General features: G+C 41.7%; 1 protein-coding gene across 3 annotated transcripts in view; it reads right to left on the bottom strand.

Moving 5' to 3' along the window:
• Window positions 1–27,868, bottom strand: part of magi3b (membrane associated guanylate kinase, WW and PDZ domain containing 3b) — a 123,432-nt gene that overhangs the window by 23,753 nt on the left and 71,811 nt on the right. For all 3 annotated transcript variants that reach the window (XM_058054503.2, XM_078798644.1, XM_058054501.2), the window contains exons 2-4: window positions 18,653–18,769; window positions 9,759–9,878; window positions 2,100–2,306 (exon numbers count right to left, since the gene is read on the bottom strand). In XM_058054503.2, the coding sequence (XP_057910486.2) occupies window positions 2,100–2,306; window positions 9,759–9,878; window positions 18,653–18,769 (444 nt within the window). The remainder of the gene's footprint in view (window positions 1–2,099; window positions 2,307–9,758; window positions 9,879–18,652; window positions 18,770–27,868) is intronic.

Genomic DNA, 27,868 nt, shown 5'->3' with positions numbered 1-27,868 from the left:
ACTTTTTTAATTTACACAGTTCCACATGTCCAGAAGGAGTAGGAAGAAGCAAAGCTTATTAATACCTACCCCTCCATCAGGTATTTTACAATCAGTAACTGTTGTATTTGTTCACTTCCTGCTTTCCTAATATAGTGTAAGTTTTGGGAAAGGAGGAAGTGAACAGAAAACATACAGTACAATAAAAGAACTCCTATAATAAAGTGAACAGATGTAACAATGTAAACTTAAACTATATTGGGAAAGCAGGAAGTGAACAAATGTAACAGTTACTGATTTCCTAATATAGTTAAATTTTTTTGGGAAAGCAGGAAATGAACAAATGTAACAGTTACTGATTTCCTAATGTAATTTAGTTTTTTTGGGAAAGCAGGAAGTGAACAAATGTAACAGTTACTGATTGTTACTATTGAAGATCAATAGACTTTTCCCCCACATTCTTTATAAAAATGAATCAAAATCTAAATCAGTTTTGTTCACCGTGTATCTGACCACACCACATATTTGGTCAAAGTGCGGTGAAGGCCCTGCTGGACTTTACATAAGGACCAGTCAAGATTTGAGAGACTTAGTGCTCACATTTTCCATTAACCTCATTCTTCATTGAAGCATAACCCTGCCCATCTATGGCCGCCCTGAGACGACTGTTCGTTCAGTGGCCATAAAAAGCACTCGCCGCACGTCCGGGAGCCATTTTTGTGTTTGGGTTCAAATAGGAGGGTGTTATTGGATAAACAGACATCAGATTTGTGTGGATCGTCAGTGCAGCTGAGTAAGCAGGACGCTGAGCACTGACAATTAGAATAAAGTTTCATGCTGTCATAAACAAGACAAAACTCATCTGCCTGTTTGCAGTTCAGCATAAAAGTAAATACTCTTAAAACGTTTAAAAGTACACTGAAGTTGGCTAATTTAGTGCCAAGAAGATCATAAGAAGATCAAGTACCACTCGAGTGCTGCTATTAGTATAATTACTACATGTAATCCACTTCACCTCTATCGTCATTTTATCATCAAAAATATAACATTATTATTATTATTAGAGGCTGCATGGTGGTCGAGTGGTTAGCGCACAGACCTCACGGCACGGAGACCCGAGTTCAATCCCACCCTCGGCCATCTCTGTGTGGAGTTTGCATGTTCTCTCCGTGCATGCGTGGGTTTTCTCCAGGTACTCCGGTTTCCTCCCACATTCCAAAAACATGCTAGGTTAATTGGCGACTCCAAATTGTCCATAGGTATGAATGTGAGTGTGAATGGTTGTTTGTCTATATGTGCCCTGTGATTGGCTGGCCCCCAGTCCAGGGTGTACCCCGTCTCAAAGACAGCTGGGATAGGCTCCAGCATGTCCAACATGATATGATGAACAGTGAAAAGAAGTTCTCCTCCTATTGCGTGTGGAAGTGGTACGTTTTTGGCTTCTTTGTTTTGTCTTTGGGCTGCACTGTGATCGAGTGGTTAGCACGCAGACCTCACAGCTAGGAGACCCGAGTTCAATCCCACCCTCGGCCATCTCTGTGTGGAGTTTGCATGTTCTCCCCGTGCATGCGTGGGTTTTCTCCGGGTACTCCGATTTCTTCCCACATTCCAAAAACATGCTAGGTTAATTAAGGTGACTCCAAATTGAACATGAATATATGTGAGTGTGAATGCTTGTTTGTCTATATGCCCTGTCTATGCCCTGTCTATGTGCCCTGTGATTGGCTGGCGACCAGTCCAGGGTGTACCCCGCCTCTCGCCCGAAGACAGCTGGGATAGGCTCCAGCACCCCCTGCAACCCTTGTGAGGATAAGCGGTAGAAAATGAATGAATGAATTATTATTAGACTTATAATATTACTGTTATAAGTCTATTATTTAGCTACAGCCTCTTTTATGTCGACTTAGAATAGATATTCTGCATGTTTTATAAATCTTGTAAGAGTGGGTTTGATGCAGAACACCAGCCCTAAAAAAAAAAAAAAATTGTACAATCTGCAAAAAGTCATCTTTCTGCTTTGATGATGGAGACGGACACTTAAAGTGACGCGTCCGCCCGAGGACAGGAAGGACAATATGGCAAAAAAAAAAGCCTGCTGATGGAGCGTGACGTTTACTCACCAGGCAAACCGTTGACCAGCGGTGGCCTCTCGTCGTCATCCTCCTCCTCGGGAACGGCGCTGTCCTTCCTGTCCATTTTGCTGACTGAGGTGGTGCGCTTGCGTGGTATCTCGCCGCCGAAATCCTCGTCAAACAGGACCTGGTCCACCAGATCCGGCTGGACCAGGTTGGGCTCGGCGGGCGGCTTTGGGGTCCCGTAGAAATTTCCTTAGAGAGTGAATGGATTAGAGACTTTTTAATGAACGCAGCAGCAGTCAATAAAAAAAAAAATGCACCGCCATCTTGTGTCACGCATTCTCCAAAATGAACTCCTTGTTGTGACAAAGACACGTTAGCTTGATGGGTCATCAATAATACATAAATACACACCAGGTACTATGTATGCCAGCAACAGAGATGGTCTATTCATAAGCGTGCGTCTTCCTCTGCGTGATGTGCATGTTTGCCCCGGCCGATGTGCACCACAAGGCTGTCGTGACTCACGTTACAAAATTAAAATCACTTCACTTGGAATTTGCCACAAACTAATTACACTGTTCACTGAATACTGCAATTATATATCTTCTCAGTATGTATTTTTTTTCCCCAAATGAAGAGAATACACAAGGGATACTGTATGTACAAATAATGTACATCTTTCCTTTTATTTGCACATAATCCATTTGCAAGGTCAACTATTTCCTTGCATCCTCCCATAAACCAGAACTAAATAGTCTGCTGCTCTTAATCCTGATTTTTAATGAGATTAATTAAAGTCGAGAGTGACACTTGTGGGATTGTTTTTTTTTTTTTTTTTCCCCAAGCAATTTAATTAGCCTCCATAAACGTGATCTTACTGTGATGCCTCACACACCCGCCAGAGAGACTTTGGCAAGCTTTTCATGTACTTAACAAGGAACATGTAGACGTCACACGTTTATCTTTTTATAGCATGTTGCATGGCGGTGAGATGCTGAAACATGAGGCTGCACAACGGAGGAGGAGAGATGCAAAGCCTGCTTCTTACTACCGATTGTCATTCATGCACATTCGATAAAACATGGCTTCATTAGCAGGCACGGCACAAAGATGGCGAGGAGAGTTCAAGGCTGCCGGATCAACCCTGCCCTTTCCTGTCGTTTTCATGCCTCACACATATACACCGATCAACCATGCTAGCTACGATTAACTCGCAGGTTACACTAAGCTTACATCAGACCTTTTTCTTTTTTTTTTAAAAAAAAATAATTACTTGCCTGCTAGCAACAGCATTGAGTTCTAAGGACGGAATATCAGATATCAGAAGTCCGCAAACAAAAACTTTGATTTTTAGTCGAAGAACCAAAGACTTGCATGTCTACAATTGAGAATTTGGGTTATAATAAACTTTTTAAGTCGTACAAAAATCCTTGTTGAATGAGCATTTAAGGGATTAGCTTGTTTTGTTTGTTTATTTTGGCTTTTTACACTGGAAACTTCCCAATTATTCAGGCTCGGCACAATGCCATTGGATGTGTTTTGGGAGAGTGTCCGGGAATCGAACCGGCCGCCACAACATGAAAGGCAGCAGTATGTGCCACATTGTTGACAGTATGTTTCCTTTTGGGCTGTATTCAAACTGACTGTGATGATAACCATAGAGCACAAAATGTGAGTTAACGCAAATATGATACGGCACCAACACGTTACCAACATGGCAATTCTACCAGACGTAGAAATACTTAAGTACACACTTTGTTTTTAGTCTTGACTGATTCTAAGTTCCTGATGGCAGCTCCTTCGGGCTCCCCCAAAAGATTTTCGGAGAGGTGCAGCAGCTTGAGAAAAACTAAGAAAACATTTTGTGGAATCTCTGAAGTGAATATTTTGGGGAAAAAATACATTTTCAAGGAATTGTATTATATTTGGGCTGTCTGGGGCTGCACAGTGTAAAGTGGTTAGCACGCAGGCACACATCTAGGAGACCCAGGTTTGATTCCCCGCTCAGCCATCTCTGTGTGGAGTTTGCATGTTCTCCCCGTGCATGCGTGGGTTTTCTCCGGGTACTCCGTTTTCCTCCCACATTCCAAAAACATGCTAGGTTAATTAGCGACTCCAAATTGTCCATAGGTATGAATGTGAGTGTGAATGGTTGTTTGTCTATATGTGCCCTGTGATTGGCTGGCCACCAGTCCAGGGTGTACCCCGCCTCTCGCCCAAAGACAGCTGTGATAGGCTCCAGCACCCCCGCGACCCTTGTGAGGAAAAAGCGGTAGAAAATGAATGAATGATTCTAAGTTCTAACTAACAGATGTTCGTTTCTTTTTACACTTTGGCACGAGAATGTTACTTTAAACATTCAGAAAAGGGCTCCCCCAAAAGATTTTAGGAGAGGCGCTGCAGCTTGAGAAAAACTAAGAAAACATTTTGTGGAATCTCTGAAGTGAATATTTTGGGGAAAAAAATACATTTTCAAGGAATTGTATTATATTCGGGCTGCACGACGGTCGGTTGGTTAGCGCGCAGACCTAACAGCTAGGAGACCCGAGTTCAATTCCACCTTGGGCCATCTCTGTGTGGAGTTTGCATGTTCTTCCCGTGCATGCGTGTGTTTTCCGGTTTCTTCCCACATTCCAAAAACATGCTAGGTTAATTGGCAACTCCAAATTGTCCATAGGTATGAATGTGAGTGTGAATGGTTGTTTGTCTATATGTGCCCTGTGATTGGCTGGCCACCAGTCCAGGGTGTACCCCGCCTCTCGCCCAAAGACAGCTGTGATAGGCTCCAGCACCCCCACGACCCTTGTGAGGAAAAAGCGGTAGAAAATGAATGAATGATTCTAAGTTCTAACTAACAGATGTTCGTTTCTTTTTACACTTTGGCACGAGAATGTTACTTTAAACATTCAGAAAAGGGCTCCCCCAAAATATTTTAGGAGAGGCGCTGCAGCTTGAGAAAAACTAAGAAAACATTTTGTGGAATCTCTGAAGTGAATATTTTGGGGAAAAAATACATTTTCAAGGAATTGTATTATATACGGGCTGCACGACGGTCGGTTGGGTAGCGCGCAGACCTCACAGCTCGGAGACCCGAGTTCAATTCCACCCTCGGCCATCTCTGTGTGGAGTTTGCATGTTCTTCCCGTGCATGACCCTTCCGGTTTCCTCCCACATTCCAAAAACATGCTAGGTTAATTGGCAACTCCAAATTGTCCATAGGTATGAATGTGAGTGTGAATGGTTGTTTGTCTATATGTGCCCTGTGATTGGCTGGCGACCGAAAGACAGCTGGGATAGGCTCCAGCAGGATAAGCGGTAGAAAATGAATGAATGTATTATATTCTCTGATGGGAGCCACTTTGGCAGCACTGTATCATGCATCTATTGTCCTTCTGTTGTCTTTGCAGCTTCCGAAACAAACTCTGTGAGCATCTTGAACAAAGAGCACTCATGCATCCACCTCGAAAAAGAAGTGCGCCCTTACCTCTAATCAGCCTTGCCGGTCACAATGAGGGTTGTTAGCGGGTCGCAGTGATTAATAAAAGAGTGAAGAAAAGGGTATTTAAGTGAAATTATGCGTATGAACAGTGCCAATAAAAGCAGAGGGGAAACGCTATACATGAACCATTAACATAATGAGCATCCAGACAAGTCACTTGAGACTATTAGCAAGACTATTACGGTTATCTCCGAGCCCCATTAGCTGGCTACCTTGAGCACAGTTCACTCACTTGAGAGCCAGCAAAATGACGGTAATTCAGATTCTCTCTCACACACACACACACACACACACACACACATGAAGTGTAGAATTGTGCTGACCTATGACAGAAGCCAGCTGACCTTATTTATTTTTGCTCTTTTTCAGCGTACAAAAGGCTGCACTCCCAGCAAAGCTCAATGGAGGGAAAAAGAAAAGGAAAAGAAGTCCATTCCGTAATGCGATTACCTCCACTCTGCTTTGGAGTGCAGGGAGCTCACAACTCAGCTTGTGCTGACTGGCTTTTAGTGAGAAGAAAGGACTGGAGCAGTGGAGATAAATGTCCTCCAGAGATCCGGAATACTGACACCTGGACAATTTCAGAAGGTGTAGATCAGGGGTCTCAAACTCAATTTACTTGGGGGCCACTGGAGCTCGGGTCTGGGTGAGACTGGGTCGCATCAGATTTTCAACAAAAAAACAAAAATGCATTTATTAAAAACAAAAAAATAAAAAAAAACTTCGCTTTGGTTCCAATTTTCTACAAGAAAAGCTCTGATAAAACTTTCCACTGTTCTCAAATATCTTACTTTTATTTTTCTACACAAAATAAAAAATGAAAATAAATAAACAAATCAAGAATAAAAAAAATCAATCAATCGGTAATAAATAAATAAATATAATAATAATAATAAAACACCAAATAATAAAAACTTAAGAAACCACATATAGTTGGTGGGTAGACAAATTATTTTTTTCAGATTAAAATGAACAAAGCATTATTAGAGCCCTGTAGACATGACAAAACACGACTATAGTCACATTTATACTTTTTTTATTTACAACATATTGCGCAACTGCAGACTCTTGAGACACATGCTAACTCGCAAACTCGAGAGCTAGCGACCTAAACGGTAGCCTTCAAGTTATTTCCTTTAAACTTAAATAGCCAAAAACTTACCACTTCCACACGGATAGGGAGGATAACTATTAACAGTTATTTAACCTTTAACATGAACATTAATCAAACGTAATAATTTTTTCTGTGTACATGATACCATACAGCATCCATATCAAACTTGCGCGGGCCGCACTAACATTAAACTTTCAAACTAGTGTCCTGGCGGGCCACAATAAAACAAAAATAAAATAAAATGACTCACCGTTGGATGGTGAGTGATGTAATCAGGAGATTGCTAAATGTGTATTTTTCACACTATTTAGTAGTGAGAATTTGTACTGTTGTCCAACTTTCATGAGTGGCATCACTCACACAAAAAGCCAAAGAAAAAGCAAATTGTCGAGGAATTTCTCATAAAATAGATGCTCACATTGTTTATATTTCCCAGTATCAAACCTATATACAATAAATTGTCATTTTTCCTGGTAAAAAAAGGACATTTGATGGCCAAAGAGTTTCACCAACAATAAAGCCATCATCTTCTTGCATTCTGAAGCCTTGCAGTTGCAGCGTATTTGTCTCCTAAAGGGATTCAAGCGTGGGATTTCTCTTACATTGCGCAATGATTATGGCAATAACATGATAATCTTCCGGCTCGACCCGAATAAAGCGTATTCTCTCTGCAAATCCACACTGCTGTGCGAAATAAGAAGAGGATCAATTTATTTATTTTTTCTCCTACAGCATCCTGAATGGACCAACTCTCTGCCTCCTTCCCATTCAGCTGCTCTTCCCATATGATGAAGAATTAAAAAGATAAAGCTAAATCCTTCTCCAGCCAGGAAAGCGCCTTAAGGCTCAGAGAAGCTCCCTGTTGCTTGTGTGGACGTTTGTGTGTACGCTTGTGCAATTTGTCACTGAGAGCCTCAAGTTTATTTGTGTAGTGTGCAGTCCGCAGGTCAGCCTACATTAAATTAAAACTGTGATTAAATTATATATATTATAATCATTGCTATATTTTTTCATCATAATATCAAGAGTTTATTCTCTCATACTGTGACTTTATTCAAATATAGTTGTATATTTTTTCATGTCATATTAAAATACAGATGTTTCTGTAATATTATGACGTTTTTCATTCATTCATTCATTTTCTACAGCTTATCCTTACGAGGGTCGCGGGCATGCTGGAGCCTATCCCAGCTGTCTTTGGGCAAGAGGTGAGGTACACCCTGGACTGGTGGCCAGCCAATCACAGGGCACATATAGACAAACAACCATTCACACTCACATTCATACCTATGGACAATTTGGAATCCACCATGCAGTCACCAAAAGTTCCAAATGACTTTAATTTCCTATAATTTAATATTTTTTTCTGAATTTCTGAAATATCAAGTCTCCAATTCACTTAGTGGTTCTCAATTATTTTCTGTCACACCCCTACTGAGGCACAGAAATATTTCCCCGCCGACCCCCAGTTTGAAATAATATTGAGAAACTGATAATATCGATTTATCTATCTGTACTTTACAGACCGAACTTGAAACTGAAATCAGCCAAATGCAACAAAATGGAAAGCGATGAAGCATTCAAGCATATCCAAGAGTCAAACTGTACGACAAATTCATACATGTCGGCAGATTGGCAATAACACTGAAAGCCCCCCCCCCCCGGTCAGTTCACTGCACCACCCGAGGGCGTCCGCCTCACTATTTGGGAAGCACCAGATTGACCTAATATGCATATTTTTGGAATGTGGGAGGAAGTCCGGATGGGAAGGAGTACCCGGATAAAACATACCCGTATGGGGAGAATATGTAAACGCCACACGGAGATACCAAAATCATGATAACAAACCAGATCTTCCAGATCTCATCACTGTGGCCAACATGCAGCCAAATAAATTTTTCAGTAATATTAAGATTTATTTTCGTATAAATTTATGTGATTTTTAGTCATAATATTCTTACTTAATACTGATATTATTATTATTATTTTAATTGCAGTATACATACTGGGGGTGATAATACTATCATAAAATAAAATAAAAAACCAGAATAAAAGGACAGCGTTCTGCCCCTCATGCCTCATTACCAGCGCTCATCAACACACAAACATAAACCACCTCCCTGTATGATATCCGGTCTGTAAGATGTGACTGAGTCATCTTATCAAATACAGCTGAAGACGAAGAGGCGACTGTGGAGGCAAACAAGCGAGGACGGCGAGCGTGGGGGATGGTGGGTACGGGTGAGGCTTCATCCGCTGAATAAGGCATGACTGGAGAATCATCGCCTCCTGATGTGCGACAGTGCAGCCAGCTGCTGGGATCAGCAGGTTGGCTGGTTTACATAAGGTCAGCATGCAGTGACACAGCTGCTCAAAATGCTCACAACGTGGCGGTATGAAGGGTGTGACGAAGAAGCACCTGCAAGATGGATGTTGGCGGAGGGCGTGCACGTACCTAAACAGCGGCATTTCATTTGAACAAGCATCGGATTACAATTGAATGCATCATATAATCAGTTCACAGTTCCACATGTCCGAAAGGAGTAGGAAGAAGCAAAGCTTATTAAATCCTAGCCCTCCATCTGTTACTTTTACAATCAGTAACTGTTACATTTGTTCTCTTCCTGCTTTCCTAATATAGTAAATTTTTTTGATATACTTTATTTAATAATTTGTTATTTTTATTGTATAAAAATATATATATTTTTTAAATTATTTTCCTAATATAGTTTTTTTTAAATTTTATTTTATTTTTGTCACATACCGAAATACGATGTGATATGATCAGACAATGACATAATCGGTACCATAGTAACTGTCAATATAGTGGCATTATAAGTATGTATGTATTATACCATAGGGCAAAATATGTCTTCTCTCCAGCATGTCAGCCATATTTGTGGCGTGTGTAGCATTGGCTGTCATACTGCAAGATAAAACATGTAATTCCTAGCTGGTCCTTAGTTGAAATGCTGGCACATACAATAATTCTGAGAATAAATGTATTTAAGCTTATACACACTGACACCCCTGACTGTTATTTCTAACAATTACCACAAATACATTTGCTCATGGCACTAGTACTCACCGTCATAAGTACCACTTTCCAAAAGCAGGCCGCTCTCCTCCAGGATTCTAAAGTCTCCGAGGCTGATGAAGTTGTAGTCCACCCCAGGTACCTCCCCGTCTCGAGGGAGCCTTGTGGTGCCTGCACATACAAAACAAAACAAACCGTCTTAACCATGACCTTTAACCACAGTCTATACTAGTGGACGCCAAAAGAATACATTGGAATAAATACACCAGGGAGCTTAAAAACTACCAAGTAGCAAGATTTACTTGAGAGCACAGAGGTCCATATATAAATCTACTATGAAAGCCAACTGATCATCGTTGCCAACGCCAATGCAAATCCCGATCACATAAATGAACCATAATGGAGGACAATTCATTCAGTCACTCAGTGGATTCAGTTCAGGGTCGCCTCAAGGACGAGGGAAGCAATGAGGCACATCCACTCATAGGCAGTTTGGATAAAAGTTATTTTACATTCATCAGAAAGGCAATTTGGAATTCCAAATGAGAAAATCAGAGCAGTCGGAAAGGGCCTGCAGAGGCCACTGGAGAACGTTGTCCTGATGGAGGATCACACAGAATCAGTGAACAGCACATCGTGTGGAAATGTCAACTGAAAAATGTTAGGAGTCTGATTTACATATTTATATTTTTATTGTAGAGGCTGCACGGGTGTCGAGTGGTTAGCGCGCAGACCTCACAGCTCGGAGAACCAGGTTCAATTCCACCCTCGGCCATCTCTGTGTGGAGTTTCCAAATTGTCCATAGGTATGAATGTGAGTGTGAATGGTTGTTTGTCTATATGTGCCCTGTGATTGGCTGGCCACCAGTCCAGGGTGTACCCCGCCTCTCGCCTGAAGACAGCTGGGATAGGCTCCAGCATACCCACTCGAGAATGGATGATTATGAGAATACATTTAAGTATCTATGTAGTGTATTTACGTCTGTTTATGTGTTTAAATTTTATTATATATATATATATATTATATTATTATTATTATATTATATATATATATATATATATATATATATATATATATATATATATATATAATTTTTTTCAAATATATTTTATATATTTTTTTTATATTTTTTCTGAGATTATTCATTTTGTAAAAAGGTTAAAAAATATATATTTCAAGGCAACACTTATTGTGTGTTTTTTTTGTTATTATTATCAACATTTCAGGTTGCACAGTGGTCAAGTGGTTAGCAAGGAGGCCTCACAGCTCATAGACCCGAGTTCAATCCCATCTCTGTGTGGAGTTTGCATGTTCTCCCCTTGCATGCGTGGGTTTTCTCCGGGTATTCCGGTTTCCTCCCACATTCCAAAAACATGCTAGGTTAATTGCCGACTCCAAATTGTCCATAGGTATGAATGTGAGTGTGAATGGTTGTTTGTCTATATGTGCCCTGTGATTGGCTGGCCACCAGTCCAGGGTGTACCCCGCCTCTCGCCCGAAGACAGCTGGGATAGGCTCCAGCACCCCTCCTTGACCCTTGTGAGGATAAGCGGTAGAAAATGAATGAATGAATGTTTTTATTGTGGCACTCCAACGCTATGTATTTTTTTATTCAGTATATCTTGTCAATATACTAACGGTCTCCAACCTGTAGCTCGCCAGGTGAGTTGAGTCTTATTATTTTTATAACTGTTCTATTTAATGACACATTAATATTAGTTCTAAGTGATTAAAGTGGATAACATAAAAATCAGTGGCATAAGCAAAACCAATATGCTTCCTGCTTCATTAAAGTTGTATATTACTCACAGGAAGTTAAGGATAAATCCTCCTTGATTAATCCCCCATGAAAAGATCATTTATTGCAGTAATATCTGTGTATTACGACAACGACTGTACAATGACTTATGTGTGTTGTTAAATGATAATTAAACTGGGAATGTGTTTGTTGGGACCACATAGAAACCTGCGATTTCCTCCGAGGATTTATTGACATTTTCAGCGTCTGAACCAATTAGCGGGCAAGCAGATTTGATTGTGGCGGCCCGGTGGCCTATTAAGTAACTATGTTGTTTATGTTGCCTTTTTTTTTTGTTTCCCCTCTTTTTGTATCCGCGCCGTAATTGGACTGTGACATCTCCTCGGCGCCTCGAGCAGATGATTAAATGAAGCGTTTGATAGCCAGAGAAACATCAGAGAAGCTTCTGGTCTGTAGCGCTGCTTGGTAACACACTTTTGTGTTCTAGCAGAAGCGCTTGACACTGCATCTCGTTTGGGGCGAGAAATGCCAGGCTCGGGCTGCTTCTCATTACCGACGTGTCTGAGTCTCGGCGTTGCGCTCAAAAAATGTCCCCCTGCAGCCCAATTACTTGAGCCACAGCCGCGTACCTGCCAAGTGTCTCCCCGGGCCATTATCTGGGACGACACACGGAAGCTCTGCGTATTGCTCTCTAGCGGCCAAGGACATAATGAGGCCTCGCTCGTGTTGGACGCTGCGTTCGAGTGAGAGCAGAGCAGGTGCAGACGCTGTAGATGAGGCTTGAGTGGACACTCGCCGGACGCTTTATTAGGTGAACTTCAAGCATCTAATAGTCACATGCAGTACAAAACAAGAGCTCCTTTTGCAAAGATAAGCCAAGATAACCTTGGTTAACATCTGTCTTGGTTAGCACATGTTTCGGTTAACATTCAACAATTTCGCCTTGGATTGTGTTCACCGTGAACAAATGTTGGCTAACGTGCCGTTGCAGAAAGTCGCAGAAAGATACACAACGTAACAAACACAAATCGCACAAAAGCAAAAGGTGCCAAGACAAGAGTTTACATGAGTTTTTCTCATTCCGAATGGAATCTTTCCGAATGACCTTTCCGAAAGCAATTGTATACATGGAAAGGAATATTCAAATCTCTTGTCTACATGCGTCGCTATAATCAAACAGAATAGTCAATGGGGCAAGCGCAGTAATGGTAATGGTAATGGTTTTATTTCATTTGAACATGCATCAGATGACAATTGAATGCATCACATAATCAGTTCACAGTTCCACATGTCCAAAAGGAGTAGGAAGAAGCAAAGCTTATTAAATCCTACCCCTCCATCTGGTACTTTTACAATCAGTAACTGTTGCATTTGTTCACTTCCTGCTTTCCTAATGTAGTTTAAGTTTTTTTTTTGTTTTTTTTAATTTTTTTTAATTTTTAATTTTTATTAATTTGATTAATTTCCCATCCATATAACAATTGAAATCATTCCTACCCCTCCATCTGGTACTTTTACAATCAGTAACTGTTACATTTGTTCACTTCCTGCTTTCCATAATATAGTTTAAGATTTTTTTTTAAACCATAGACACCAACATCACGTGATATCGACTTCTTTTTCTTTCACTTGTTGGAATAACTCAGCGCCAGTTTTTCCTTCGTTCAGTCTTGAAATTCAATTTGAATCAAAAACAAACTTTCCACAGCAGTCCAGTGCCGATTGCTGGCCTCCATTTTTTTACATCGAAGAACGTCTCGAGCTGCGTGTTACGTCATATCTCAGCATTCGCCGAAAGAACGCACCCGGGAACAGGAAAAGATAAAGTTCAATCTTGCTAATATTTTATAATTAAGCTCGGCACATGTTTTATATAGATATGTATTTTCTTTTTTAAGAAAACTGGACTTGTGAATGGCGTATAGAAGGGTTTAGATTCTGTTCCACAGATGGAGCTAATGCACACGAAAGTTGCTTGCCAACTGCCAATAAACAACAGAAGAAGAAAAACACGAGGAAGAAGAATGCAGTCTGACAACTTTCCGATTGAGCAGGTACAAGATACCTCAATCGGATTGGGGAAAGGAATATTCCACCCCAGTGAATCCCATTATATATTCATTCGGATTGACACTTTTCTTTCGGAATGAGGTGTATACAAAGGTTACATTCTTTCCGTTTGAGCAAATAAACCGAATGGAATTGAAAATATTTGGGTCCGTGTATACATGGCTAGTTACTCCACCATTTTCATCTCATCAGCTTTACAGATGCCATGTCTGTTCAGGTAATGCAACGCATGGCCTTGTATAGATCTGTGTACAACATGTGTTGGAGCAGAGGTCCCCATTTCAGGAAATGCCAAGCAACAAAAGTAATGATGCTAAAATGAAGTTGTCATTCATGGTCCACATTAACCTGACTTGGCAATGCGCTGCACTTAAATCAAAGTGATAGCTATTAAATATGTTCTTCACACAATGACACTACTCCTCAGGAGCAAATAATGCTGAAATGGCAACATACCAAAAAAAAAGGATGAAGTCAAGGTTATTTAGGTGGAGGAAATGGACACTGACACATCAAACCTACTTTGTCACCTGATATCCTAAATATAAAAATAGGGGAGGAGCTAGAGGTTGACGTTATGTGACATAATGGCCCAGACATCATTTGCACACACACACACAGACACATGCACACACATACACTGTGCATGCGTGATAAGCTCGTTCAGCTCATGTCTGATCTCAGCAGGGTGTCAAGGGAGCGTGCCACTGAGCTCCCAGTCCTCTTAGTAGAGGAAAAAAACAACAACAACAAAAAAAAAACCTCACGCTTTTGTCCTCTGCAGAGCACATCATGTTTAAATGAAATGGAACGTGCCCAAAGTGTGGACCCCAGAAGTCTCCTAAACTGGATGGTCACAACTGGATGTAGTTTTTTTTTTTTTTTTTTTTTTTTACTTACCCAATCACTGTGTGTCTTTTTTTTATTTGTGGAAAAAACATAGTTGTGATGGGTTGTTTGTCTATATGTGCCCTGTGATTGGCTGGCGACCATTCCAGGGTGTACCCCACCTCTCGCCCGAAGACAGCTGGGATAGGCTCCAGCACCCACGTGACCCTTGTGAGGATAAGCGGTAGAAAATGAATGAATGAATGAATGAATAGTTGTGATGACCATGAAGGAGTAACATCTCGGCAAGCATGGTGGACCTACAAAATATGTGAACGTATGCATGTGGGACACACGTGTGGCGCACGATATAGGAGTCTACAAGTGTGACGTATGAAAAAAATGTAATTTTGCCCAAATTCGAAAGACACACGATGGCCATACGGAAAACACACCTGAAAAAAGGACAAAAACATGACAAAAAACCTCTACGGTCAAACTATGACTTGAAAATGAGCACATCAATTATTTTACTTTTCGGTATGTGGAATCAAACTATGGAATGGATTGAGTAAGGAAGTCAAACAATGCACAACGATGAGCCAATTCAAGAAACAATACAAGCAGTTGATGTTTGCTAAATACAAGGATGAAGAGTCTTGAACCAGTCATGATGTGCTATATATATCACTATATTGACAGTTACTATGGTAACCATTATGTCATTGTATCGTCATATCACCTCGTACTTCGGTACAGGACAAAAAACCACCCCCAAAATAAAAAACAAAACAAAAAAAAAATTCAAACTATATTAAGAAAGCAGGAAGTGAACAAATGTAACAGTTACTGATTGTAAAAGTACCAGATGGAGGGGTAGGATTTAATAAGCTTTGCTTCTTCCTACTCCTTTTGGACATGTGGAACTGTGAACTGATTATGGGATGCATTCAATTGTAATCTGATGCATGTTCAAATGAAATTAAACCATTACCATTACCATTATTTTCTGTGTTTTTGGACCTTTATCATTATTGTTATTGTAGTGGGAGGAGAAGTAGTAGCATCTATTTCTTTAGTACAGCACGTTGTTGATGATACATGTTTAAGTGTTTGTATAAATGAGGTGAAGTAGTGACCTTTACATGCAAAACACTTCAGACAAGTATCATTGAATAGTAGACTTTCAAACCCACGCACCATTTCCCTTCAAGTCAATCTACTTTTTTCTACCAGCTGAGGCAAAACGAGCAATAAATGTCTGGCCAAAGAAACGATGACAATAAAACAAGGCAGCCAAAAGGTAATTGAAACACAGAGAGGAAGGTGAGGGATGAGAACATGAGAGTGAGCGAGTGAATGATGGAAGTCGATCCCTGCTCTCCTGTTCATTAAGACAGTAATTCAAGCAGGGAATTAGGATCTGACTCATGCAGTTCTGCCCCCTGGTGATGAATGGCGCCTACGGGCCATAAAACCTCAACAATTGCCACCATGGAACATGGAAAGGAGAATCGGAAGAGTGTTCTCGTTGACACTTAAGGAGGACATGTGTGTGTGTGTGTGTGTGTGTGTGTAAAGGATGAGTGGAGTAAACTGAACATAAACCTTATCAGTCTTTTTCCGGCCACCAACACTTTCTTTTGAACCGTTTTGAGATTTAAAAAATTCAACTTGAATTTGTTTACCGTGTGGGTGTTCATTATATATAATATCATAGCTTTCAAATATTTCACAGGTCACGAAAGGTCCACTTGATAGCAAGCTTGTTAATTTGCCCACACACAATTTAATGAGCTGCAATACAAGAACTTATTTTAACGAGTGTACGCACCAAACACAACCGACATTTTAAAGCTCATGCAGAGGGAGAGCTACTGGGTGAATAAAGCTGCTGGATCCTGACCACTCATCATACTTCAAATGCAGCTACTGTCATTTTGTGGTGTTAATAAAAAAAAAACATATCAGGAGGTTGCCTACAGCCACAGCCAGTGGGCGTACCAGAATGCGAGCCATGGGTAGAATAAATTAAACTGAATTAAAACAGACCGTGGGTGGCACGACGGTCTAGTGGTTAGCGCGCAGACCTCACAGCTAGGAGACCAGGGTTCAATTCCACCCTCGGCCATCTCTGTGTGGAGTTTGCATGTTCTCCCCGTGCATGCGTGGGTTTTCTCCGGGTACTCCGGTTTCCTCCCACATTCCAAAAACATGCTAGGTTAATCGGCGACTCCAAATTGTCCATAGGTATGAATGTGAGTGTGAATGGTTGTTTGTCTATATGTGCCCTGTGATTGGCAGGCCACCAGTCCAGAAGACAGCTGGGATAGGCTCCAGCACCCTCGTGAGGAAAAAAGCGGTAGAAAATGAATGAATGAATAAAACAGACCGTTTTGGAAATCCAAGGGAATGGGCGCAGATTCTGGAAGATCTAGAACGCTTTCTATGCAGGTTATAGTGTGCAGACGCTCTGTAGGAGTCCATAACTCAATACAAAGGGACGGAAATGAACATTATAGATCCTACCTTTTATGTTGTCATATATTACAAAACATGGACACAAGAGGCAAATCTAAATATTCAAATAAAGTGTTTTTGTTTGCCATAGCCCCCCCCCCCCCCCCCCCACACACACACCCCCCACAAAGATTCAACATACAATCACAGTAGATGCCGACGTCCCTGCTGAGCTGACAATCAGGGAGAAGAAAAAGGAAGCGAAGGATCCAACTTGATGGCTGTGATGATATGCTTGTAAGTAAATAAGTTGCTTGGAGGTTACCAAGATGTCCTTGCTGGGGTTACCATGGTGACAAAAGAGTGTGTGAGAGTGTTGTTAGAGACAGCATGAGAGAGTGTTTGAATGTTGCGTGTGTGTGTGTGTGTGTAGCTACATAATGCCAGGGACATTATACAAAGTGACAAACCATTTACAGCAGCCTGAATAGAAATATATGTCATGCTGTTCCTCACAAAGTACAGCAGAAGATTTATAGAGCTGCTGCACAGAAGTCCAAGTACATGAGACTTATCAAGAGTCATTCATCTCCTGGATCAGCAAATATGTTTGACCAATTGTGTTCTTTCATGGACACACACTGTGTAGGAGAGGGTGACCAGAAAATGGAATTCAATTACAGTAACTGAAGATCTATAAATAAAAAAAACTAACTGTAGCTTTTTGTAGGTTAGATGTTTCATCAGCGGTGAGGAAAACACCAGAACTGACATTCATTGGTTAGAATGGTGGACTGTATGCCTTACGGATTCATTCATTCATTCATTTTCTACCGCTTATCCTCACAAGGGTCGGGGTGATGCTGGAGCCTATCCCAGCTGTCTTCAGGCGAGAGGCGGGGTAGACCCTGGACTGGTCACCAGCCAATCACAGGGCACATATAGAATTTGGGAGGAAACCGGAGTACCCGCAAAAAACCCACGCATACACGGGGAGAACATGCAAACTCCCCACAAAGATGACCGAGGATGGAATTGAACCCGGGTCTCCTCGCTGTGAGGTCTGCGCGCTAATCACACGACCGCCTAAGGGGGGATTCATTATACTCATTTTTCTGCTATTTGTATTGAGTTATGGTCTCCTATGGAGCATCTGCACACAATAAACTGTCTAGTTCTTCCAGAATCTGCACCTATTCAGCTGTATTTCTATGTCTGCACACCCACTCTGTTGTGGTTGGTCACACTGCCGAGTGCATAAAATGACTTGCGGTTTGGGCGGCTAACTTTATAGGAGTTGATAAACAATGATTTAGGGTCGAGTGATTAGCGCGCAGGCCTCACAGCGAGGAGACCAGGGTTCAATTCCACCCTCGGGCATCTCTGTGTGGAGTTTGCATGTTCTCCCCGTGCATGCGTGGGTTTTCTCCGGGTACTCCGGTTTCCTCCTACATTCCAAAAACATGCTAGGTTAATTGGCGACTCCAAATTGTCCATAGGTATGAATGTGAGTGTGAATGGTTGTTTGTCTATATGTGCCCTGTGATTGGCTGGCCACCAGTCCAGGGTTTACCCAGCCTCTCGCCCGAAGACAGCTGGGATAGGCTCCAGCACCCCCCGCAACCCTCGTGAGGAAAAGTGGTAGAAAATGGATGAGTGAATGAAACAATGATTTATCTTTTTAAAATGTCCGCTTTTAAGATATCTGTTCATATGTGTTAGATCCCGAATCCGATCCGAAAGTGGATATGTTTACGGAAATGATAGTGATTTCAGTGATAATAGAGGACCACTGTGGTGCATTAAGGTGCTTCATGGTGGACTTACACGGGATGGTGCGCAGGTAGAGGTTGTCCCGTATGATCTGCTGGAGCTTGTGGTCCAGCGAGCCCTTCTGAAACTGCAGACTGAGGTAGTGGCGCAGATCCGTGTTCAATACTTTGCCTGCAGCAGCAGAAGACAGACACAAATGGCGGTCAATACAACATGACAAGAGTTCACCGACTAAAAAGAAAACTCAATCCGAGTGATGTTGTCCGATCAAAACGATCACACTTACTGAGTGAGTTCCGTTGTGCATGGCTTGCTTTATTAAAAAACCAATGGAGTTCTTAAAATGATTTTACAATAACAATCTGATAGAAGGTGGATATAAAATACATGTAGGTCAAGTGAAATATCTGTTAGAGCTACACTAATCTTGTAAAAGGCATGTCCACTCGGTTCATCTGATTGGATGAAGCCAACAGGATAACAACCCGGTAGTCACATGACATAACTTGAGGCCACCTGTCCTTGTCATTGTACCGTTTCATTTTATCATTCTGAGTGACGTAGAGGTGGTAGAGAAGTGGTAGTCTGACACATGTCCAAAATGTGAAAAAAAAACATTATAAACAACAAGTTAATTATTTTTTTCTCCGGGTATTCCGGTTTCCTCCCACATTCCAAAAACATGCCAGGTTAATTGCCAACTCCAAATTGTCCATAGGTATGAATGTGAGTGTGAATGGTTGTTTGTCTATATGTGCCCTGTGATTGGCTGGCGACCAGTCCAGTGTGTACCCCGTCTCTCGCCTGAAGACAGCTGGGATAGGCTCCAGCACCCCCGCAACCCGCAAGCGGAAGAAAATGAATGACTGAATCATTATTTATGATTCAGGGTAGGGCTGCACGGTGGACGAGTGGTTAGCACAACTATGTTGTAGTATGGTATCAGAACTGGGTTAAAAGTGACTTATAAAGCAGCAAACAATATGTGATAGAAGAATATACCTACAAGCTTAAATATATCTTGTGGCATACCCCAGGGGTCACTACTGGGACCAAAACTGTTCAACCTATGTATAAATGACATCTGTAAAGTTGCCCAAGAGCCAAAGTTAGTATTATTTGCAGATGATAATACTACATTTGGGCTGCACGGTGGTCGAGTGGTTAGTGTGCAGACCTCACAGCTAGGAGTGAGAGTTCAATCCCACACTCAGCCATCTCTGTGTGGTGTTTGCATGTTCTCCCCGTGCATGCGTGGGTTTTATCTGGGTACTCCGGTTTCCTCCCACATTCCAAAAACATGCTAGGTTAATTGGCGACTCCAAATTGTCCATAGGTATGAATGTGAGTGTGAATGGTTGTTTGATTAATGTTCATGTTAAAGGTTAAATAACTGTTAATAGTTACCCTCCCTATCCGTGTGGAAGTGGTAAGTTTTTGGCTTTTTAAGTTTAAAGCAAATAACTTGAAGGCTTCCGTTTAGGTCGCTAGCTCTCTAGTTTACGAGTTAGCATGTGTCTCAAGACCCTGCAGTTGCGCAATATGTTGTAAATAAAAAGAGTATAAATGTGACTATAGTCGTGTTTTGTCATGTCTACAGGGCTCTAATAATGCTTTGTTCATTTTAATCTGAAAAAAATAATTTGTCTACCCACCAACTATATGTGTTTTTTTAATTTTTAATTATTTGCCGTTTTATTATTATTATATTTATTTATTACTGATTGATTGATTTTCTTTATTCTTGATCTTATTTTGTGTAGAAAAATAAAAATGAAGATATTTGAGAACAGTGGAATGTTTTATCAGAGCTTTTCTTGTAGAAAATCGAAACCAAAGCAAAGTTTATTCATTTTTCTGTTTTTAATAAATGCATTTTTTTTTTTTTTTGGAAAACCTGATGCGGCCTGGCCTCGCCCAGACCCTAGCTCCAGTGGCCCCCAGGTAAATTGAGTTTGAGACCCCTGATTTAGAGGGTTATGGTGATATCTTTGAAGTATATTGCACAAAACAACAGGAAGAAAACCAATGCAGTACTCGTGGTAAGCATCGATACTACTAACGGGTTCCTTGGAAACAACAGTATGACGTATACACACCACGAAGCTGCTGGATGCTGACCACTCATACTAAATAAGCAGCTGCTGCCTTCTTGGGGATGTAATTAACTCCATCAGGAGGGACCCTGGTGACTCTTGGAGGCTGCAATTGATTGGAGCAATTACAGTATATAACGTACATTAGTCAGGTCTACTACTGTGATAAATTGTCTTCGCGGTCTCAACAAGCCCGCCTGCCAAACTTTCCGCCAATGATGTACGCCACAACATCCTGAAAGCAACACATGAAGTGCATAAAACTTAGAACTCTTTTTGAGAAAACAAAGCAAGTTGGCGCAAAGTTTTGCGAAGCGTCGGCGTCAGCGTCTTCTGACTGAAGACACAGCGTCTTCTTCAGAAATATGGTGATGAGGAGTTTGGAAAACAGGAGGAGATCTTCTGCGTCGGCTCGCCCTGTTTCTGCGTCTCCTGACAGGAGCGAGACAGCTGACTTTGAAGCGCTCCACTTCATAGACACTCGCTTTTTTCTGTCTTTTTTTTTTTTTTTGGGATGCCATTTCTTAATCTCTATTCTTCTTCTCTTCCCCTCTCAGACCAAACATGGCTCAGCATGACTCCTCCGTGATGCCATCAAGACTTAAGAGAAGATCTTGCTACTGTAGCTGTACTGTATGTGCTGATGAAAACACAGCAGATAGAATAATGATGAGTTCTGGGAATAGTTCTGTAAGCTTTCTCAACCTTCAAATCCTCTTTCTTCCTCCTCATCTTGCTATATAAACCAAAACAGGCCATTATTGTGACAGCAATCCTATTATTTTGAGCTGGAACTCCAAGTTTCGGAGGTCGTTGTTCGCTCTAAACAACATGGCCCCTCGCATCCATGAGCTTTAACGCCATTTGACACAGCTTTACATGCAGAAAAAGGGGCGGGAGGAGCTCCGTCTGGCTCTCCGCAGAGGCCTTCATCACAGCTGGTCAAGCCAACAAACAGATCGAGGCCCAATCTGGCAACTTCATCACAACGCTGGCCCAGAATTTCCCTCTTTGTTCCGATTCAGCTCACACACGTGGGAGTTCACGGGGAAACAAAGCTGTTTCAACTCCATGTCGCACATATGCTTTCATCCAATCCTTCAACAAAGTCCGCTTCAAATTGCTGAAAACTTCCTCGTCTCATAGCACAATTCCGGAACAGCCCCAGAGGAGAATTTGTGAAAGATTCATGTGAAGCTAAGAACTCCTTTTCAGGTACTATTTTCTGTCAACAAGAGCATCATGGTTAAACATGTCATCAAATCCTGCTGTGTCACTATTGACATTTTTGATAGATAATCAAATTCTAATGATGCATTCATGTGATGCATTCAATTGTAATCTGATGCATGTTGAAATGAAATGAAACCATTACCATTACTATATATAATAATGTGGCCACTTCATTTTAATAACATAACAGGAATAGTTGAAACTGACAAAATGACTTCCAGGTCCGTGATATGAGTGAACTTAATGTTATTTTTCAAAGGGTTCCGCAGGTCACATAAAATGATATTCGGCCCGTGGGTCTTGAGCGTGACACGTGCCGTAAATAGATCCACGCACACATGGCTGTGCAACGTGGCGCCGCAGTAAAGAGTAGCCGACAGTCCTTAGTTGTCAAAAAGTGTCTGCAAGAGAGTGACACATGCACGCTGTTCCTCTTAAAACACAAATAGCACTCCTGCAATCTGTTGTGTGCGAGTAGTGTGTGTGTCGTTTCTGTTTGTGCTGTCCTGTCAGGAACCGTTAGTGAGGCTGTCACGTCACACAAGTGCACCCCCCCTACCCCCAGCCCCCACCCCCCACCCACCCTCCTTGCAGATAACACTGTTATTGTACCAGGCCTCATCTTTCACTGACAGCAACCCAAAGGATGGACTGTTGTGCTGTGCCCGTCAGAAAGGACTCGTTTGGAACGTTTGTCCCAGAGGGCCGGGCCTGGAAACCGACACACACTGTTTAACAATGGGGGGATCGTTACATAAGAGAGTTTGGCTCCACACATCTCTGACTAAAATAACATCTTATTTCCTCGCCTCCTTAACTAAGCCAGATGTTTTTAATTATTCATGTATGATTCCACAACTGACATCAAAATAATGTCTCTGTTGTTGAAAATGAGATATTATGCAAGCTGGACGCTGGATAGCAGACGGCGTCTACTGAAATCGTACGCCGTCTCATGGTTCCACTAATGGGGAAAATTAACAATTAGTTAATTAAATGCGGTGTTCGATGCAATGGAGCATATTGGAGTTCAACATCACATTCAGTAAATTACGTCATATTGTGTTTTCTTTAGACTGCAAACTGACACTGAATAAACAGCGCCTCCGCTGGCCGCAGACAAGCATTACACTCAATTGTGCTTCAATCGCAATCAATTCCAGACAATCAGCAGCATAATTAACAATCAGTTGACGGATGCGTAGATTCATTAATTTTCTACCGCTTATCCTCACAAGGGTCGCGGGGGTTGCTGGAGCCTATCCCAGCTGTCTTTGGGCAATGGGTGGGCCAATCACAGGGCAAATATAGACAAACAACCATTCACACTCACATTCATACCTATGGACAAGGGGAGAACAGGGAGAACATGCAAAAACCACACATAGAGATGGCCGAGTGTGGAATCGAACTTGGGTCTTTTTGCTGTGAGGCCTGCGCGGCAGTTATTATAATTTTTCATTAATTCATTCATTTTCTACCGCTTTTCCTCACGAGGGCCGCGGGGAGGGCTGGAGCCTATCCCAGCTATCCCAGAGGCGGGGTACACACTGGACTGGTGGCCAGCCAATCACAGGGCACATATAGACAAACAACCATTCACACTCACATTCATACCTATGGACAATTTGGAGTCGCCAATTAACCTAGCATGTTTTTGGAATGTGGGAGGAAACCGGAGTACCAGGAGAAAACCCACGCATGCACGTGGAGAACATGCAAACTCCACACAGAGATGGCCGAGGGTGGGATTGAACTCGGGTCTCCGAGCTGTGAGATTTGCCACTCGACCACCGTGCAGCCAGATGCATATATTATAATGCCGATTTCCAATTTCCATGGAAACCAGAAGAGAGGTGTGGGCCACAATAGCAACGTCACCCAAGGGAACCCCCTTTCTACCGTTTTAAGACAGGCATCCATAACAAAGACATCTCACTCTGCTTAAAAAGCCCGAGGCTCAGAAGTAACCTCTTCAAACAAGAATAATAAGAATAACAAGAATAATGTTGTGAGGAAGAAAATCAGATTGAATGTTGTCGCCTGCTTGAAGGCAAAGCTATGTTATATTTTCTACCGCATGACTTTTCATGCAATATAATTGTAACAACAATAATAACTGCAGCTTTACTTTCTATATAACTGAGCAAATATACCTGTGCGGTTGTATTTGCATGGTTTCCAAGTGATTAGAATGGTGATTTGAATGGTTGTTTGTCTATATGTGGTCTGCGATTGGCTGACTACCAGTCCAGGGTGTACCCCACCTCTCGCCTGACGTCAACAGGGATAGGCTCCAGCATACAGTGAGGATATGGGGCGTAAAACCTGGATTTATTCAACATCAATTGCTTGTATTGCTTCTTGAATTCGCTCATCCTAGTGCATTTTTTAAAATTCACCAATGTATGTAATATATTTGTTCTTATGGTGTAAAAAGTGAGCAAACGCCCGGTGTCTATTACAAGACATCAGTCAGGGGAAATCTCCCCCACGGCGTGTGCAGCTTCCACTGGGTGTTCATTATCTCAGTCATTTGCCTGTCACTTAATTAAGCGTCCACTTCAAAAAGGGAATACGGTATGTCATCAGGTCTGCAGCAGCTTGCAGCACACTTGGGTTATTGGAATAAAAAAAAAAAAGAAAAGAGTGAGGCCAGAGGGAGGAATGCTGTCCAATTTGCATGAGCACACAAAGAAAGTGGCCTCTACTTTGTGTAATACACACAAAGCCACTGTCAGAGGTGTCCAAATGAACACGGTCATTTTAAAAAATGCAAATCCTTCTATGTGCTTTGGCCTTTTGCCACATGCAAATTACATTGTCGGTCATTGAATACTGACTTTAACCCGCAACCCGCTACACAGCTTTTTCACGGTCTTAGCAAGGAGGATGGGTAGCTCCTCGCCACTTTTAAGTAGCTCTTCAAAGATTGGGGTTTCCCAATAGTCCAGAAATGTTCGGGAACATTTGGGAGTGTGATCAATCACAGCGGAGTGGGTGTGCCCGGAGGCGGGCCGTGGGTGGAATAAATTAAAGCAGACCATTTTGGAAATCCAAGGAAATACAGCTGAATAGGTGCATATTCTGGAAGATCTAAAACATTTTTTTGTGCGGTTTATTGTGTCTCGCTGCTCTATAGGAGTCCACAACTCAATACAAAAGGCTGAAAAGTGAGCATAATGGGTCCCATTTAATATTTATTAAATTTAATACTACTTCTTGGAACTGCACAGTCGAGTCTCGAACCAATCGATTGTTTACTTTATACACACGTGTTGATAAATCACCTTATGTTATAATTCATTTGTGATTGTATACTTCAAAATGACTTCAACAACGGTGTCAGGCATATTTAAGAGAGATGGGAAAGGATTGTGAAGCTCAGTCTAATCTCTCACCTTGGTTTTTGTATACCCCGGTTTTCGTAGGATTTGGTTTTCAACAAAAAAGTGTCTATTTTTGTACACATACTTGGTTATGGTACAAGGCAGAAACATGTATGATCCACATGTTGACTTCGGTACGTGACCCAAAAAAAAAAAAAAAAATTAAAAATTAATAAAATATATATTTATTTAAAACTTAAAAATAAAAAAATATTAAATAAAGTAAAAAAAAAATTAAATTATATTATGAAAGCAGGAAGTGAACAAATGTAACAGTTACTGATTGTAAAAGTACCAGATGGAGGGGTAGGATTTAATAAGCTTTGCTTCTTCCTACTTCTTTTGGACATGTGGAACTGTGAACTGATTATGTGATGCATTCAATTGTAATCTGATGCATGTTCAAATGAAATTAAACCATTACCATTACTATTATCAGGTCAAATTATTTTTCCCCAATAATACAACATTATTATATAGTAGGACGACAACATTTTTCTTGTATTTCACTGTATGTTTATGTGGCTACTTTGTATCATGTCCAGTCCTCTCATGATAACTGAGAATGGGTTATTGCCGTGGACATGTGGATTTAGGCATGACAACAGGTCCATAAAGACAACACAAACCATTCGACATGAATATTGCATGCATCCAAAGCTTTCAATCAAATCTGTACACAGGCTTTAAAATCTCTTGTTGTGTTTTTCCTGCAGAGCTACGCAGGTAGAAGCTTGGCCAACGATCAACTACTACTGGCAGCATGACTCAGTCACGTCCTCCTCGCCGGGGTCTACACTCAGCCCCCCCGGCATCCCGCTCTCATCACTCTCGCCTGTCCTTCCCACACCTCCTCTATCCCGGTCTAAGCCCCTGCGGCGGACCATGGCCATCTTTTGGGACAAAAATGGCCCCGGGCCGCCTTTTGAGTGACAAGTGCACTGCATCGAGCCTTGGCTCAGGGGGCGGAGAGCGTCACCGGAGTGCCATAAGCCTCGTTTATAATCTCACACCTCACGCAGCACCGTCAGATGGATTCTCTTCACTTATGTAAGTGGCATGCCATTACGGTCGGCGCATCCGGTGAAGCTGCTCCCCTCGCCGGATGCACCGCCGCAATCGACTGACCGATAAAACCGAACTGGCAGGCGTCTCGCACGCTCAACACACACTTAATTTCACCTCCTTTTTTAAAGCAGGAGAGAGGGATTGGGCAAATAAGCAGCTTAAAAGGATGAAGTCAAAAGACGCATGATTACATTCATGTTTGGGATGTTGCTATGGCTTCATAAACATCCCTTTTGTTTCCCGTGAGTCACACATGCGCCGACTATGTTGTCCAAACAATGAAGCGTGAGCTGACACTAAGCCATATATGCAGGTCACGGCCAACCTGCATGATAAAGACTACATGGTTTGCTTTGTATAAGTGGAACGTGACACATTTCCAGCCCAGTGCTTTTTTTTTTTTTTTTTTTACAAGTATACGCAGTGAGACATCTGCCTGCGCATTAAAGTTAACTAACCATATGCTTCCCTCCCAGCCTCGCTGCCATGTCTCTATCCATCACCACTGGAGATGGAGGGATGACCTTCCTCCTTTAAGGTAAAGGTCATATTAAACAAACTCAACAGACGCTGACAACAGCGGACTGCTGATTTTAATGCAGGGGTATTTCTCATGCACGATGAATCCCGCTAAAGTCGTACGATTTGGAATTCCATTCAAGTTTTAAGGAAAAACATACTTGTATGTGCATGATTTTTTTTAACCTTTTTTAACCTTTTAACCTGGTTATTTTACACCCTATACCTTTTGTTTTGGCTCTTAACCAAATGTCTTTATATGTTTACACGTGCTTATTTTAGTTTTATTTAGTTTTTATGAAGGTATTTATTATTTATTTATTTAATTATTATTTATATTTATTATATTATTAAGGTAGTTTTTATTAGGTATGAATGTGAGTGTGAATGGTTGTTTGTCTATATGTGCCCTGTGATTGGCTGGCGACCAGTCCAGGGTGTACCCCACCTCTCGCCCGAAGACAGCTGGGATAGGCTCCAGCACCGCCGTGACCATCGTGAGGAAAAGTGGTAGAAAATGCATGAATTAATGAAAAATTATAATAACTGGCACGCAGGCCTCACACCAAAAGGACCCAAGTTCAATTCCACTCTCGGCCATCTCTGTGTGGAGTTTGCATGTTCTCCCCGTGCATGCGTGGGTTTTCTCCGTGTACTCCGGTTTCCTCCCACATTCCAAAAACATGCTAGGTTAATTGGCGACTCCAAATTGTCCATAGGTATGAATGTGAGTGTGAATGGTTGTTTGTCTATATGTGCCCTGTGATTGGCAGGCCACCAGTCCAGGTTGTCGCCCGAAGACAGCTGGGATAGGCTCCAGCACTCCCCGCGACCCTCATGAGGGGAAAAAGCGGTAGAAAATGAATGAATGAATGAATATGGGATGCTCCAAACTGAAGGGTAGCAATGATGACAACCATAAGAAATGGAATGTAAGGAGCACCGTGACCTTGTCTCTGTCCTGG

This window comes from Doryrhamphus excisus, linkage group LG18 (assembly GCF_037039965.1).
Source record: "Doryrhamphus excisus strain RoL-2023G ecotype Guam linkage group LG18, RoL_Dexc_Guam_v1.1, whole genome shotgun sequence".
Taxonomy (NCBI): Eukaryota; Metazoa; Chordata; class Actinopteri; order Syngnathiformes; family Syngnathidae; genus Doryrhamphus; species Doryrhamphus excisus.
This window is presented reverse-complemented; position numbering and strand designations above follow the sequence as displayed.